This window comes from Apium graveolens, chromosome 3 (assembly GCF_009905375.1).
Source record: "Apium graveolens cultivar Ventura chromosome 3, ASM990537v1, whole genome shotgun sequence".
In the NCBI taxonomy this organism is placed as follows: domain Eukaryota; kingdom Viridiplantae; phylum Streptophyta; class Magnoliopsida; order Apiales; family Apiaceae; genus Apium; species Apium graveolens.
The window spans coordinates 296,953,626-296,970,014 of record NC_133649.1 but is presented as its reverse complement, the minus strand read 5'-3'; the positions used below and the strand labels follow the sequence as shown (position 1 = coordinate 296,970,014).

At 33.3% G+C, this 16,389-nt stretch overlaps 1 protein-coding gene and 1 long non-coding RNA gene across 2 annotated transcripts; one reads left to right on the top strand and one right to left on the bottom strand.

The window, feature by feature from the left end:
• The first annotated feature begins 168 nt into the window (after positions 1–168).
• On the top strand, positions 169–2,699 carry LOC141713702 (uncharacterized). The gene is made up of 7 exons (XR_012572023.1): positions 169–579; positions 670–782; positions 1,167–1,438; positions 1,542–1,690; positions 2,093–2,168; positions 2,319–2,433; positions 2,530–2,699. It is a non-coding gene; the product is annotated as an uncharacterized LOC141713702 (long non-coding RNA).
• A 2,917-nt stretch (positions 2,700–5,616) lies between these two features.
• LOC141715246 (uncharacterized) lies at positions 5,617–6,108 on the bottom strand. Its single transcript, XM_074518721.1, has 2 exons — positions 5,959–6,108; positions 5,617–5,901 (listed from the first exon to the last, which is right to left on the bottom strand). Exons 1-2 carry the CDS (start codon positions 6,106–6,108, stop codon positions 5,617–5,619), a joined length of 435 nt encoding a protein of 144 aa, XP_074374822.1.
• Positions 6,109–16,389: the final 10,281 nt, after the last annotated feature.

Here is a 16,389-nt window from a genome sequence, read left to right as displayed (position 1 = left end):
GATCCATGGTATGATTATTTACATTCCGGTGGTTTATGTTATTTTGTTAAATTGTGCAGGAACTTAAACATAAATGTATACATAATCGTGTCATGATTTTCAATATGACAACGATGAGGCCTGACAATGAATAATATGTTCAATATAATATGCACGGTAAGTATTTGATGTCAGTTCTTACTCATTTTATTGCAATGTTTTTAATATTACTTCTGGAGATGTACTGTTATGTGTTTGATGATATTAGTTTTCATTGAAGAGAATATTAGTAGACTCAAGATATATACAAATGCCGATAGGAATGAATTATGAGTTAATAGTTGTAACTCTTGAAATTGCTGGGAACCCAAGCTTTAAGTGTATCATGATATCAACTTTGTATGTGTACCTCCAGTTTATGAGCTTACAACCACCTTTTGTGTGGATATCTATGTGCAGTAACACTTTGACAAGTACACTTTGATGAATGGACGAGAAAGATGACCGTGGATGGAAATAATTACTGTCTTTTACAAATGCATTGGCATGCTCCAACCCAATTTAAATGGATAGACATTAGTACATCTTCTCCCAACTTTGGTAACTCTTTATATAAATTTAAACCGAAAAATAACTTCAATTTGCAGTACTTTTTGAAAGACAACTTCTCACCCATATAATCTCTTTCAGTTGCTTTTCAGATCAGACACAGAGCTTTAGTTGGTTAATAAGGCCGATGATGTGAGTATATCTATACAACTACCTTTTAGCATATATGCAGTGGCAACTCACATGTAGGCAAGGTAAGATATCTTTACTTGTAGGGGAAGTTAAGTGCAATCAACTTTTTAAACTCAATAAAATTGTGTTTTACATCTTAAAGGAATAGCCTAATTATACACGCTATCCATGATATCATATTTCTATGTAAATACCAATTAGTTATCTAGGGGTGAATACTGAACAAATTGATAATATTTATAATGGCTTAATGCACTTGAAATGGTGAAAACGAAATTTGCGATTTTAAGTGTTTGCTTAATCTCACCTGCAATTTAAGCGTGTTGAGAGCATTGCAATATGTAACACTGAGATAATCTCCTTGGCGATCGGTTAATTTTTCAGGTTACTAAATCATTAAGCAACCAATCATGCCCGATCTTATATGTGATTTGTTGTGTTTTCAGGACTATTCAGCTTCAATTTTTTCTGCTGAACTATCATGAATGCATTTATGCATTCATTTCTGCTTCCTGCCTCTGAAGTTGAACTCTAATATTTGATGCTAAAAGATAAACCTTCTATTTCTTACGTGTGAATGAAGTTTATTGCTTTCATTCTTTGGACTAACAGCCAGACACTGCAATTGTAATGATTCCAGAAATCGAGTTAGAGCTGGCTAGCGAAACATTGGGAGGACTACTGACAACTGTGGAAGTTTTGATTAAAATTAGTGAAAGTGAGTAATAAGTAGTCCTCCTGCCTGATCTTCCAGTAAGAGGTTAAATGGCCATGAGCAATTTCTTAACTTAATCGTATCCCTCAATGTTTTTTTACTACAGCCAATGGGTAATACTACAGCCTAAGATGGGTGCAACTCAAGATTGCTTCGGTTTCTGTTTCCAATTGCAGACAACACTGGGAAGATAACCCAGATAATTGTAGCATGCATACATACAAGGTTTAAGATATTCAAGGGACTGTATGGCAGGTCTGCAAAAGTTTTATGTTTAATTTATAGACAATTTAATAGCCTGACCTAGGGAAATAGAATCTAACAAGCAAGTGGTTTCCACAAACAATTCATCGTATTAGAACAATCAAAGCATCATCCTACAATTGAAAACCCCCTACTTATCGGTAACCAGTAAATTATAAATCTATTATCTAAGAAAAGCTCAAAAGAAAGTGTAAAGAATCTCTTGCTTACCTTGGCATGTGGTGGATTTTATAAATTATTTCAAACAAAGACATATTATGCATATAATCAACCCTCCAGAAGTACCAGAGTATAATATCATATGGAGCAAGATAATGTACCATGTTTCGTAAACTGCTATGTGTATATACTGATTGTAGAAGAACTTTAATTAGGTTAATGTTTTTGATGTAGTCTGACTACAACCCTAGAGAAGTACCAGCGTTGCAGTTTAAATCAATTGAACAATTGCGTTGAAACTAAAACACAGGTTTGCGTTGTATCTTGAAATTGAGGCTACATTCTTATAAACACGGGATTGAGTACATTTTGGGTTGTCTATGTTAGTTTTTCCGGTCTACACATTAATGAGCACAAACTTATTTGTGATTTTTCTGTTGCATTTTTATACAACTTTCAGGCCAAGCAACGGATGTGGATAAAGGAGTAATTGAAACAACCTACAATAAGGCAATGAGAGTGTTTGTGAAGTAAGATGTCCTCTTCTTCGCTAGATTTTTATGCAGGTTAAGATTGTAAGTTATGCCATTTCAACTGTTAGTTTATTTGGATGATTGGTTTGTAGTATATGAATGATTTATCTTAATAAGCTCTTTTATTACTGTGTACAGAGAAGAAGGGGAGTGCAGAGGCCTAAGATAAGTATCGTAAGAGCAAGTGCAACAACTCCCTTATATGAGCTCTTAATCACTAAGACATGACATTCCTTATTTATCTTTAAGAAACTTCTAGTGCTACCTTATAACACTTTTAGCAATAAAAAATTCATTTCTCTTTCTTCTTTTTACTTTTTTTTCTCTCTTTCTTTCACTTTTTGTCCATATATTTTCAAATTTATTAATATAATATTAATAAGGAATGAAGATAAGGATCATTGTTGAAGTTCAATTTCAAAATCATGTCTTAAATCACTAAGAACTAATATTTTATAATATTTATAAGGAATCCACTAGAACACTATTGGACTTGCTCTAACAACCATCAATGATGATAACAAAACTTCAAAACTATTGTATTTCTTTGTGTAAAATTTAAATATTGAATATAATTGCGAACAACTAAAGGTTATAAAATCAAGATTTGGCTTATGTAAAGTTTACTAAACTATTTGCACAGCAACACTATTTGGTGAAAAGGTAGGAGTATTCACTATACAGGATGCTCAATCAAACCACTCTGAGTTTCCTCAAAAGTTCTTTAACTCTGTAATGGTATTAGTGAATTACAGTTTTGATAAAATTGTGTACCTGTACAAACTCTTTTTTTTAGCTAGTCACTAAAATGAACTAAAATGAAGGGCATATATCAAAATTACGATCCTAGTTATAGTTATCGGGGACTCAGTTGCATCACTCTAGTCGGCTGTTAATGACAGCCACGTTAGTCAACCTCTTTGACTTGACGGAAAAATAACAGATTTAACAGAAGTAACAGAAGTAACAGGTGGAATGTTTTACGGAAGTTTAGTAACAGTTTTGAAACTTTTAAAATTAAATCAAATTTATTTGTATCATAATCTTACAATTTAATTTTGTATAAAATATATTGTATGTTGAAATTTTATAAAAATTCTCAATGAAAATTTAGTCACCAATTTATTTAAAAAATAATATGATCTTAATAAAAAGTCTTTTTCTTATATTTTGAAAAGGTGCAACTCAAATTATGATCTCAAATATATTAAAATTGTTTTTTTTTAAAAAACATTCATGAAACTATCGAAAAATTATAATAGAAACCAAAAATTTGTTGAACAAAATTTTTTAAATTGATAATTTGGAGACTTGTAAGTCTATCAATAATTTCTGCCAAATTTTTAAATAAGCAATATATTTTCTTCTACAAATAAAAAATTAAAATAAATGAAACCCAAGAATATAAAAAAGAACGAATTAAAGATCACATATACACTTACATACATATATACAATACAATAGGGAAGAGAACCTAAAAGAAAATGACGAACAATGGCAGATAAATTTAGCAAATTATCGACAATTACAAGAATCTGGCTAATTTTTATGACGTAAATACACTACCATCTATATATTGAAGATTCATCCATCAAACTCAGTTCCATGATTTTCTAAATACTCCGACAATGTATCAGAAAAAAGAAGTTATTTTATCTTCTTATGAGTTTCAAAACATAAACTTGTGGTTGTGTAATTATTGTATCAGCAAGATTTTTAAAATAATTTAGGGTTTATACTTCAAAATTGGGGGAACTTAATTCGTATGTTTGTATATGTGTATGTTATGATGTATAAGTTCTATTATTAGATGGGCTTAGTTGTAGTCCTTGCATTCCAAGTCTGATGATATCTACCCAGTGGTGACTTCCGTTAATGTAAAAAAAATCTGTCTAGTCAACAGCTTTGACTAACGACACTGTCATTACTCGTTACTGTAGTGATGTAAACGAGTCCCCGATAACAAGGATTGTAATTTTGATATATGCCCTTCACTTTAGTGACTACTTTGAGATTTAAGCGTTTTTTTTATTCTGAATGGAAAGGGTACTACCCTGAGATTAGTTACCAGAGGTCTCGGCCCAACAAGCCTGGGCGAACTAGCTAGAGAACGAAAAGAAGCTCCCTGAATGTCCAATAGCAAAAGATTGGCTAGAGATTCAGGAGGTTCGTACAGAACCTCGACTCCAAAACCATTATCAAGATCCAAATTAGCAAGAAAATCAGCAGCTTGGTTAGCTTATCTGAAGATATGTGTGAAAGAGATACGTCAAGGACGCCTACGCATCTCATTAATTCGGTCGACAACATGAGAATATGCATGATTAACATCTCCAGAATGTATGCAGTTAATAGCATGAGTAAAATGCATTATGTGTACCCAGAGTTTGTCTTTACTGCACATCGTGTAACTAATGTTTCAAGAATGCACAATGTGTACTTAATGTTTTAAAAACTATGCAAAGTGTGTACTTTCCGTTAAGTCTACACTAACTCTGTCAAGGGCAATTCTGTACATTCACAAAGCCAACGGCTATCAGTCCGTTATAAGGCTTGCAATCAAGTTTGGGACCTGTGTTTGTAAGTCACACATCATTTGTAGGGTACCAAAATCAAAATCAAGCACATTTGGGCAGTGAAATGGTGGAAAATTGCTACTGTGGGTCTATGGCGATTTCAAGAGCAACATGGACTGAAAACAACGCTGGAAGAAGATTCATGAGCTGCATAAACGGGGTTCGAGGATGTAACTATTTCAGATGGGTTGATCCACCAATGTCCACTAGAGCACGAGTTGTGATCAATGGTTTGCTAAGTCGCATAAAGGATAATGAAGAGGAGATGCAGGAGCTTCGATTGTTTCACATGGAGGAATTAAAAAATGCTAGTTTTAGGACAGAGAACAAGAAATGGATGAAATATGTTGTAGTATTTGTGTTGGTTGTGATCAGCTATGTAATAATGGTTTAGGTTGTTGTTTTTTTAGTTTAATCAAGAGTACTCTTTAATCAATGAAAATGTTATGTTGAATTGAATTACTACATTATATTTTAGATTAGTTTTGTTTGATCTGATTGTAATTGCTTGATTAAAAAACAAAATCAAAGTCTTAAAAACATAATAGTAACAGTGAATTAGATGGAGGAAATGGATCATGCATAACATCAAACAATCACAAATTTATTGAAAAACATGAAAAAAAGACACCCCCAACACCCCCCAAGCTTAGTTTGCTCCCTCTTCAGCAATGATGTCCTTGATGGCATAAGGAGGGTCCTCAAACTCATCGATCCCTCCCTCACCAGAAAGACAATGATTTGCCAAAGCATCGGCAGCAGTGTTAGAAGAGGAAGTGGTATGGTAGACTTGGAGATCATCCCACTTCTCACTGAGGAGATTGGTGATCATGGTAACAAGATCAGCCATAGGATGATTAGGATCAGGATACATGATCTGTTGCATTGCTTCAGCATCTTCACATTCAACCATCAACCTTAACTTATCATGTTCCTATGCAAGTTTGAGACCATAATATATTGCCCACAACTGTGAAGTGGTTGGTATTGCCAAGCCTATGACACCTCCACAACCCATGACCCAGTATCCATTACTGTCCCTTATTATGCAGCCAACAGAGCTCTTCCTTTGTGATATGTTAAAAAGTCCCTGAACATTGAGTTTGCAGTAGTTTGAGATAGGTTTCTTCCAAGAGGCCATTTTGGTAGTTGTTTGTGTATTATAGTTTGTGTTGTAATATACAAAACAAGGTAAATAGGTCCATGACTTTATAGTACCAGTTGGTTGTAGATTTTAATGGCTAGTAGGTGGTAATTTAAGAGATTTACAAGTTACAATGTTTGAAAGTAGACCAAGAGTATGAGTAGCCAATGCATGTAAGTTTTGTTACTACCAAGGAAGACTAATGCTTATAAAGTGTGAATGATGGAAGAAAACTGTAAATTTGCAAAATAATAATAATATAAAGACTTGAAACTGCAAAATGTTAATGCATTACAGAAGTTACCATCTCAATAAATATGAGTGGATTACATATTTAATAATTCCTTGCAATTGAAACTGCACCTTAATATGATAATTCAATTTCAAAGTTTGAAACTGACAAAAAAATACAGTGCCTAAATCAAGGAAATAATTTAACAAAAAAATCTTGTCATAGAGTACAAGATTATAATTTCCATATTGGTAGCTTCTCTGCCTTTCTTGCATTCTTAGCAGCTTCAATTTTGTTTGCACTGGTGGTCTGCTTCCCAGTGACAGTAAATTTGTGTGGTTGAATTCCCATAGGTGTATTTTTAACTCTATCAGGCTGGCTATAAGATTTAAAAACCCCACCTTGAGTATTCCCGGAATTGACATTTGGCACTGGTTGTGTCATGCTAGTAGGTACATCTGTGGGAGGAGTTGCAACAGCAGCTAATAATTGCCCTCCATATGGTCCTTTTAGATGACAACCATCAAGCCCTATTATTGGCCTACATCCAGCTTTAAAACCCTTCTTAACAGGGCCTAGACACACATAGATTCTTTTAAACCTCCTCATTTCCATTCCAGGTGTAGGTTCTTCTAACACTAGTTCTACAGTAGTATCAGGCATAGCTTTTTTCACTTCATTTATGTAGTCCCATATTAAACCATTCTGTTTAATATGGTTACCCTTGATCTCAGCAAGTGCCATTCTTTTTGCCCTTCCCACTGTATGGATACTGATCTCACATCTCCAATCATTTACAATTTTCTTCTGAAAAGCAGGTATTGGCCAGGTTGGATTCATTCTTATGTCATTTTCATAATGTTTTGCAATCCAAGATGATGTCATATTCTTCTGCTTAAAGGTTTCATAACAACTGTGAGTCCTTTGGTAGGTTTTGATTTGAAAACTAGCAAAGTTGGGCTTAGGGGAGGCATAAATCTTCCACTTGCACTTGGGATCTTCACATATAAATTGAACCTTATGTCCAAAGTTCTTAAGCTGCTTCACCGCCCTCCTATGTTTAATGAACTGATTTCTAACAGCACTTCTAAATGTACTAGCACTGCTAAAAACCATTCCAACCTCAAATTTGGGATCATTCATGTCAGTGGCTTCATTAAAAGCAGGTTACCTAAATTCATCATCATCATCATCATCTGTACTATTTGCAACCCACCTTTCTACATCACTATCATCACAGTCACTCAAGTCAGATAAAACACCTCCTTCTCCCTCATTAACATCCATGAAATTACCACTGTCAAGAGTCCAATCAGTCACATTGTGTGTCTTAGGAAATTCCTTCTTTTTTTCCCTAACTTTCTTGACAGCAGCCACATCTTCATCTGTACTATCTACATTGGAGCTGTCATCATGGAATGATACATGATCAGCCTCTTCATCAACATTCTCAAATTCACAATTTTGTTCTTTGTCCACAACTTCTTCTTCAAGATCATTGGGGGCTTTACACATGCCCTCTAACTCCAACAGTTGCACTAATTCATCATGCTCCCTTTGTGCAATGTTAGGGTCCTCAATGTAGTCAAAATTCAACCACTGAGAGGGAATGAAATTTATAGTTTCCTGGCTCGTTGGGTTACTCTCACAATACAAATGCATCAACCTAGTTGAGTCAATATGTTTACACATCTCAAGCACATCTGCATCATTTACCAGGGGGAATAATGCTACATCCATATTAGATGATGGATGTTTATAAAATAATTCCAAGAAGCTACAAGTTTCACCACATTCATTGAACATCCTAAGTACTTCTATGTAGCTAATTTGATCAACATCACACATGTCTACATATCGGACCTGGTCTTCAACATAATTTTTAGGGTTTGACTCAAAATGTCCCCCAAAATGACACTTAATAGTAAAATTATCAGGTGCACCTGCAAATTCAATACATGGTATAGAAGATAAAGTGATTGTAAATATTCATACCAAACCCTAATTTATCAATATACACGACCATATTACTTAAGACGATTCTATGCAGATTTTAACACTACAAAATAAGGCAAAAATCAACATAAACACGATAACCAGTTACATGAAAGTGTGTAAACGAACATATAAAAACAAAACAAAACTGTTGAACATAGGACTTACGGCTATAATCAGGGCACTCGTTTGGATAATAAGCCAGATGATCATCAAAATCACGCACAAACCAGGATATTGCTGCAATGGGTTTCAATCGATCAAGAACCAGGTGACTAAGCTACATGTGTGTTTTTGTGTGTATATGATGGCTGCGGTAATAAAGATGTAGGAATGATATTAAAGGCGGGATTGCCTTTCTTTATGGCGCCTTTTAAGCCAATTTGCAGTTACATCACTGCTGTTTGAAGACTTTTGCAATGGATTTAATAGACACTTAACGGCAAGTACACACTTTGTAGACTTTCTAAAATATTAGGTACACATATTGCATTCTTGAAATATTGAGTACATACATTGCAGTAAAGGCAAACTCTGGGTACACATAATGCATTTTACTCTTAATAGCACCAAGAGAATCTGTTTCAAGATTTATTTGTGGGAGACAAAGATCCCAAACAATATCGAAACCCCGCTCTATTGCCCACAATTCAGCCATTAAAGGAGATCCGCATCCCACCGTTCCCATAAATCCTCTAATCTTTTTTGATAGTTTGTAAACTACACAAACTTGAACCTTTAAAACACTCTTTCAATTTCCTCTAAATAATAAGCAGACGTCTTTTAAATTGTATTTCAATTAACTTCTTAGGAACTACACCAGAAGAGATTGTATTATATTATATAACTATGCTAAGAATAATTTCTTAGATACTATTTTGTACACTATATGTGGACTTTGTGCACCGTCTATTTATCTGTTGCTAGATTGATCATCAACTTTCAAATTACGAGTAGCAATGATGGGGAACTCATTACTTGATGACACGGGTGTTTTAAAAATCGGTTGAACCGATTAATCGGAGTTTGGACGGGTTCTGTCTCGATTAATCGTTAATCGGGTCAAAGTATGATTTTTTAAAAAATCGGTCATAAGTCAGGAAGTTCGGGAAAAAATCGGTCAGTTCGGGTCAAAAATCGGCCGAATTGGTTAAAGTTAAAAATTAATAAAAACAAATATTTTTTTAAAGAAAAATTGAAATGAAAATGATAATTAACATCTAATATTTAATAATTAATATATAGCAGTAGTAAACAAGTAAGTAGTAATTTTGTAACTACCAAGTAATGACTGATGAATAATCACTGGTAATTAATTAGTATAAATTATTTAAATATCAATTATGAATTAGTAATGGTAGTTTTTTTTAAAATCTTACCATTTAAACATCAGTATTGAATTAATGAATTAATGATATGTGGTTTTATTTTGGGTTTTTTTCATAAATAACCAAGTTTAAAAGAATTTTTGCAAAAATACTGTCACTTTTTAAAATAAATTGCAAAAATACTATGTTCCAAAAAATATTTGCAAAAATACGGTGGTTGCATATGCAACCATATCTGCAACTGCTAGCAACCATATATGCAACCAGAAATGAAACTTTGAAAATATCTTTTGAAAATTATATTTATTTGCATAATAAGTTGCAACTGGTTGCAAGGCAGAAAAATAAATACCCCTGCGGGGCCAAACATTGCAAACTAAAAAATAACTAAAACAACAAACTAGAAACCACAATATCCAAAGACTTGCCACCAGCCTTCTCCATTGCAAAGTGTACACTATCCACTATGGCCACTTACTATAACAATTTAAGTTACCTGATATATTGTACAACTTTTTTATATTGGCCCATAGGGGTAGTTGCATCTAGATACAATTGGATGCAACCATATGTAACTGAATGCAATCAAAATTAATAATACAGTTTATAACTTCTGTAACCATATTTCAACCAAAAGCAATCACTATTGAATCTTACATGAGTGGTTGCAGAACAGGTTGCAGTGCTCCTACAAGGTCAACAACCACAGATGCAACCAAAACAACCTGCAACTTAAAACACCCACCTCCATAACTGCCACCACCACTACCACATTCATGACACCCACCTCCATACCCATCGCCACTACCACCATATCCAAAGGTTATAGTTTCTCTACGGGGCCAGCAACCACAAATACAACCAAAATCAACCACAAAATCAACTGAAAATAATCAAACCCACTCACCACTAACTCAACAAAGCCCCCTCCAACCACCACCACTCCCCCATCATCACCCGATTACACTAATTACATTTTTGCTTCATCCCAATTCCACTAATTACAACTAACCAAATTGCATAATTACAAAACAATCAATTCATATAATTCACTAATTACAACTACGCCTCGTCATCGTCCTCATCGTTGGCGTCGACGTCGGCGTCGGAGAGCTAAGAGTCTAGGGCGAAAAGAGGCTTCGGGAACTTGTAGAAGGTTTAAAAAGATAGTAAATTTGCAAGATTTTAAGTAAGGTAGTAGAGTTGCAAATAAATATCTAAAATACCATCTTAAAATCTTACTTAATCTTGCAAATTTACTATCTTTTAAACATACAAACAATTAAATTGCAAAAATACCATCTCCCCTCCTCCAATAAATAAGAAATTACTAACTTTACAGAAATAAGATTAGATATAGAGCAATACACACACGCAATTATCTTCAATCTGGCACACTCCCGCCGCCATGGGCGTCTCATTCTCTCTCCTCTCATCTCTCTCTCAACCAATCTCTCTCATCTCTCTCCCACTCTCTTTTCTCTACACTCACCGATTCTACCTAACTCTTCCTCTCCTCAACCTCCGTACGCAACCGCCTCTCTTAATTCGAACCTTCTAGAGGTTCCCGAAGCCTCTTTTCGCCCTAGACTCTTAGCTCTCCGACGCCGACGCCGACGACGAGGACGATGACGAGGCGTAGTTGTAATTAGTGAATTATGTGAATTGATTGTTTTGTAATTATGCAATTTGGTTAGTTGTAATTAGTGGAATTGGGATGAAGCGAAAATGTAATTAGTGTAATCGGGTGATGATGGGGGAGTGGTGGTGGTTGGAGGGGGCTTTGTTGAGTTAGTGGTGAGAGGGTTTGATTATTTTTAGTTGATTTTGGGGTTGATTTTGGTTGTATTTGTGGTTGATGGCCCCGTAGGGAAACTGTAACCTTTGGATATGGTGGTAGTGGCGATGGGTATGGAGGTGGCATGAATGTGATAGTGGTGGTGGCAGCTATGGAGGTGGGTGTTTTAAGTTGCAGGTTGCTTTGCAAAAATTATTTTAAACTTGGTTATTTATGAAAAAAAGCCGTAAAATTTAAGGGTGTACGCTAATTGTTAATTTGTAACATTTTATGATTTACTAAACCCGCATTTTAAAATTTTTTTAAAAAAGTTAAAGGTACACGTTTAAGATCTCAAGCCCTAAATTATTTGTGAGCTATTAACTTATAATACTTTAAAATTTAGGAGTGTACTTGAATATAATAATTTTTAATATTTTAGATATATCGATCACTTTTTCGATTTTAAAAACATTTAATAAAAAATTAATAAAAATGTACACCAATTTAGTGTTTAGACCTCTACAATTAAACACAAAATTTAATCGTGAACTCTAAATCAAACAAATTTTTATTCTTTTAGGGTTAAAATATTTCTTATTAGAGTTTAAAAATATTATAAACAAATTATTTGTGAAACACCAAATGAATTAGTGTTTTCGGCCAAAACCATACCCGATACCGCATTTACTTCATTTCATGTCACGTTTTGAGTTGGAAACACCATTAAGATTATCTTATCAACAAGAATTTTAAAATATTTAAAATTTAAACGTGTACCCTAATTAATAATTTTTAACATTTTATGATATGTCAATCCCGTGCTGAGTTTTAAAATTATTTAAAAAAGAAAATAATAAAGGTACACTAATTTAAGGTTAAGAGCCTAAACCCTAATTTGTTTTTAATATTTAACTTAAAGTATTTCAAAATTTATGAATTTTTAAGATTTTAGGATTTACCAATCTTTTTATGCATTTAAAAAAATATTTAATAATAAACTAATAAAAGCTACGCCGATTTAGGATTTAGGCATATGCCGCTAAACTCTAAATTTAATTGTGAACTCTAAATTAAGTAAAATTTTAATAATTTAGTGTTCAACGATTTCCTACTTGAATTAAACGGAGGGGGACGAAGGAGTGTTTTCCCCCAAAATCATACATGATCCCGCATTTTGTCCCAAAACTCAACTCTACTTCATGCCACGTTCAGGGCAGTAAACACCATTTAATGTTATTTTATAAAAAATAACTTTTTAATATTTTTAAAAATTTAAGGATGTATCCTAATTAATTATTTTTAACATTTTATGATTAAACAATTCTGTTTTTTTATTTTAAATGTACTTTAAAAAGAAATTAGTAAAAGTACACCGATTTAGATTAAGAGCGGAACCCTAATATATTTACGAGATTTTAACTTAAAGTAATTTAAATTTTAGATGCATACTTGAGTTCAATAATTTTTAATATTTTAGGCTTCATTGATCCCTTCTTGGATTTTAAAAATATTTAGTAATAAATTAATAAAAAAATATACCGACTTCGGGTTTAGCCCTCTACAGCTAAACAAAAATTTAATTGTGAACTATAAATTACGAAATTTTATTCTTTTAGAGTCAACGATTCCATACTTGAGTTCAAAAATATTATAAAAAATTAATTTGTACAAAAGCGAGACGAAGTAGTGTTTCCAACCAAAACCTTACACGTTCTCGCATTTGGTCCCGAAACTCTAACTCCAACTCCACTTGATGTCACGTTTTTAATGTTATCTTATCAACAATAATTTTATTTAATATTTTTAAAATTTAAGGGTGTACTCTAATTAATAATTTTTACCAGTTCGGTGTTGGGTTTTAAAATTATTTGTAAGGGTACATCGATTTAGGATTAAGAGCCTAAACCTTAATTTATTTGTGAGCTTTAACTTTAAAGTACTTTAAAATTTAGGGACACACTCGAATTTAATAATTTTAAATATTTTAGGATTCATTAATCCCTTTTTGGACTTTTGAAATATTTCTGATAAGGAATGAAAATAATCCTAATTGCGTAATAAATAAGCGTATTAATTATATCTGATTTGGTCCAAAGATGAAACCCGGTTATTAAAGCCAAGCAATTAATATAGCGTTAATTGAGCTCAAAGGGGTCCACAGTCCAAGGATTTATTATTAAATTCGTAGGTCATAAATTAGCCTAAATTGTGATTGAGAAAACAAGTTCAAATAGAGTTTTCCTCAAGCCACACAAGTCTCGTAAGGAAGCAAATCCCTACATTCTGAAGGGTTTTTAGCACATAAACGCAACGAAAACGTAAATTTAAATCTTAAAAAAAAAACCGAAACCCTTTGCAGGATCCATGCGAAAAATAATATTTAATTCGTAGTTTAGTATGTTTACCTTAAGAAGCTTTACGTTAATGAAAAGATGGAGGTCTTTAATAGCGATCCAAGAACGATGATCGGAAATCCCTAGCAGCTGCTCCTCAAGTGTGAAGCACTCCACCGGTATCCACCAAGAGTACAATGTGATGGAGGAGGAAGAGGTTGAGAGAATTAGTTGCCTCCCTTTTGTTCTACTTTAGAATTAGGGTTAATTATTTGGGTTGAGGCAAATAGGGTTTATAATAGTATATTTATAGACAAAATTTTCAGCTGAAAATTTTCCATAAAATATTATTATTATTATTAATAACCATTTAATTGATTATTCTTATTAACCAATTAACTAATAATTAAAACACCTTTTAATCATTAATCCCTTTTCTAAACACTTTAGAAAAATAATTCTCTCACTTGATTTAATTTCCAAAATTAAATTCTTAATTAATAATATTAAGAATTAATTAAATCTCATTTAATCAATTATTAAATCTGCTAATTAATTATTTATTTCACAAATAAATAATTACCCGCCATTATTAATTAATTCTTCCACCATTAAATCATTCTCTTTTATGGTGTGACCCTGTAGGTTCAATATTAAGCCGGTAGTAGAAATAAATAATAATAAAACTATTTTATCATTATTTATATAAATTCTCTAATTTATTAAATATGATTAATTAATAAATTAATCATATTTATTCTACATCGTGAGGGATACTTCTCAGCATATCGCGAGTATCCGGATAATACGAATTCACTGCTTAGAATACCAAGAACCTATTCAGTGAGTAGTTACCGTATAATCAATTCCTTCTACCCTGCAATGTCACGATTAAATACAAGGCATAGAACTTGTGTCAAGCCTATCTTATTTAATCATTTGCTTTCCCATTCACTATGCTTAGTTCTATTTAATGTAAATTAGAAACTCCTTTCTAATTTCATTCACTCTGGCCAGAGATTCCTAAACTAGCATAAGTGGATCAGCATTGAACATTCTCTTCCTTCACTGGAAGGGGTAGATCCTTTATTGATCATACACTATCTTCGTGTACAAATTCCTATACCCAGTAGAGCCCTTATAATTATCCCTAGAGACTAAGAACTAAACCAAAGCATAGTTCAGTGTACATAAGATGACTATGATGACCTCAAGTCTAAGGATACTTGTACAACTATCATTATGTGAACAACTGCTGACACGTGAGTGAACTCCATCAGTTGTTCAGCTGTGTGAGTCATGTTCAGTGAACTTATTCTATAATAAACACCTACATACTAGCTATAGTGTCACCACACAAATGTCTATGAGAACAGACATCCTTCATAATGAAGCAAGCATAGTATGTACCGATCTTTGCGGATTACTAATTACCAGTTAGTAATCCTATGACCAGGAAATATTTAAGTTTAGAGTTATCATCTTTTAGGTCTCATTATTATGATCTCATCATAATCCATAAAAAGCTTTACTCTAAACTATGGTATATCTTATTTAAACACTTAAATAGATAAAGCCCGCAATAAAACCAAAACAAGTCTTTTATTAATATCAATGAAATCAAAACAGATTACATAAAAGTTATTCCTAAATCATCATACATGATTGGACTTAGGACACATCTCTTTCACATTCTAGGACTCCAAAGTTCATTATAAATCTTAGACTTTCCCACCAAGTCTCCTAACCCTAATCTAATTCAAGGCATCCCACACCTATATAAGGGGCATCATCTTAGAGATGAGAACTACGTTTTTGACTTGATCCTTAACATACAGCAAGTTACGTAAGCATCTTGTGAAGGCAGATTGAGTCACATAACACGGGAGCAGTCACGAACCCTAACTTTAAATACACCATAGTTTTTTACCCATAACTTCCGATACTTCCGATACTTTGGGCATATGGAACCACGTGCAGAGTCACGATGGAAGCAACGCCATTCATGTTGGCATATGGAGCTGAAGTTGTTGTCCCTGTGGAGATATCACATTCATCTCCGATGATTCGAGCTTACAATGCTGAAGAGAATGAGGAAGGGCAGAGATTAGCCTTGGACTTAATCGATGAAGTTCGGGATCAAACTCATGCTAAGATCGTGGAATACCAAAAAAGGCTTTTTTTATTATAACTTGAGGGTAAAAGAAAGATTCTTTAAGAAAGGAGATTTGATTCTAAGGAAAGTTGAAACATCTGGAGTAGGACAGTAAGGAAAGTTGGCTCCAAAATGGGAAGGGTCGTACAAAGTCAAAAGTGTTCAAGGACGAAGATCTTATAAGTTAGAGACAATAGAAGCAGAAGAATTGCTAAGAACTCGACATGCACAGAATCTGAAGACTTACTACATATAGTTCCCTTATTGAAGAGGTGAAACCATGAGCTTTAGCTCCTTAGGATTTATATTTCAGTTTATTAAGTTAATAAGGTTCAGAGAAACCATGAGATTTGACTCCTTAAAATTTATATTCTAGTTCCTTAGGATTTATATTCATGTTTATGAGAATCTTTGATTCAAATTGTAAGAGTTGGACCCATTATATAAGGTTTTAA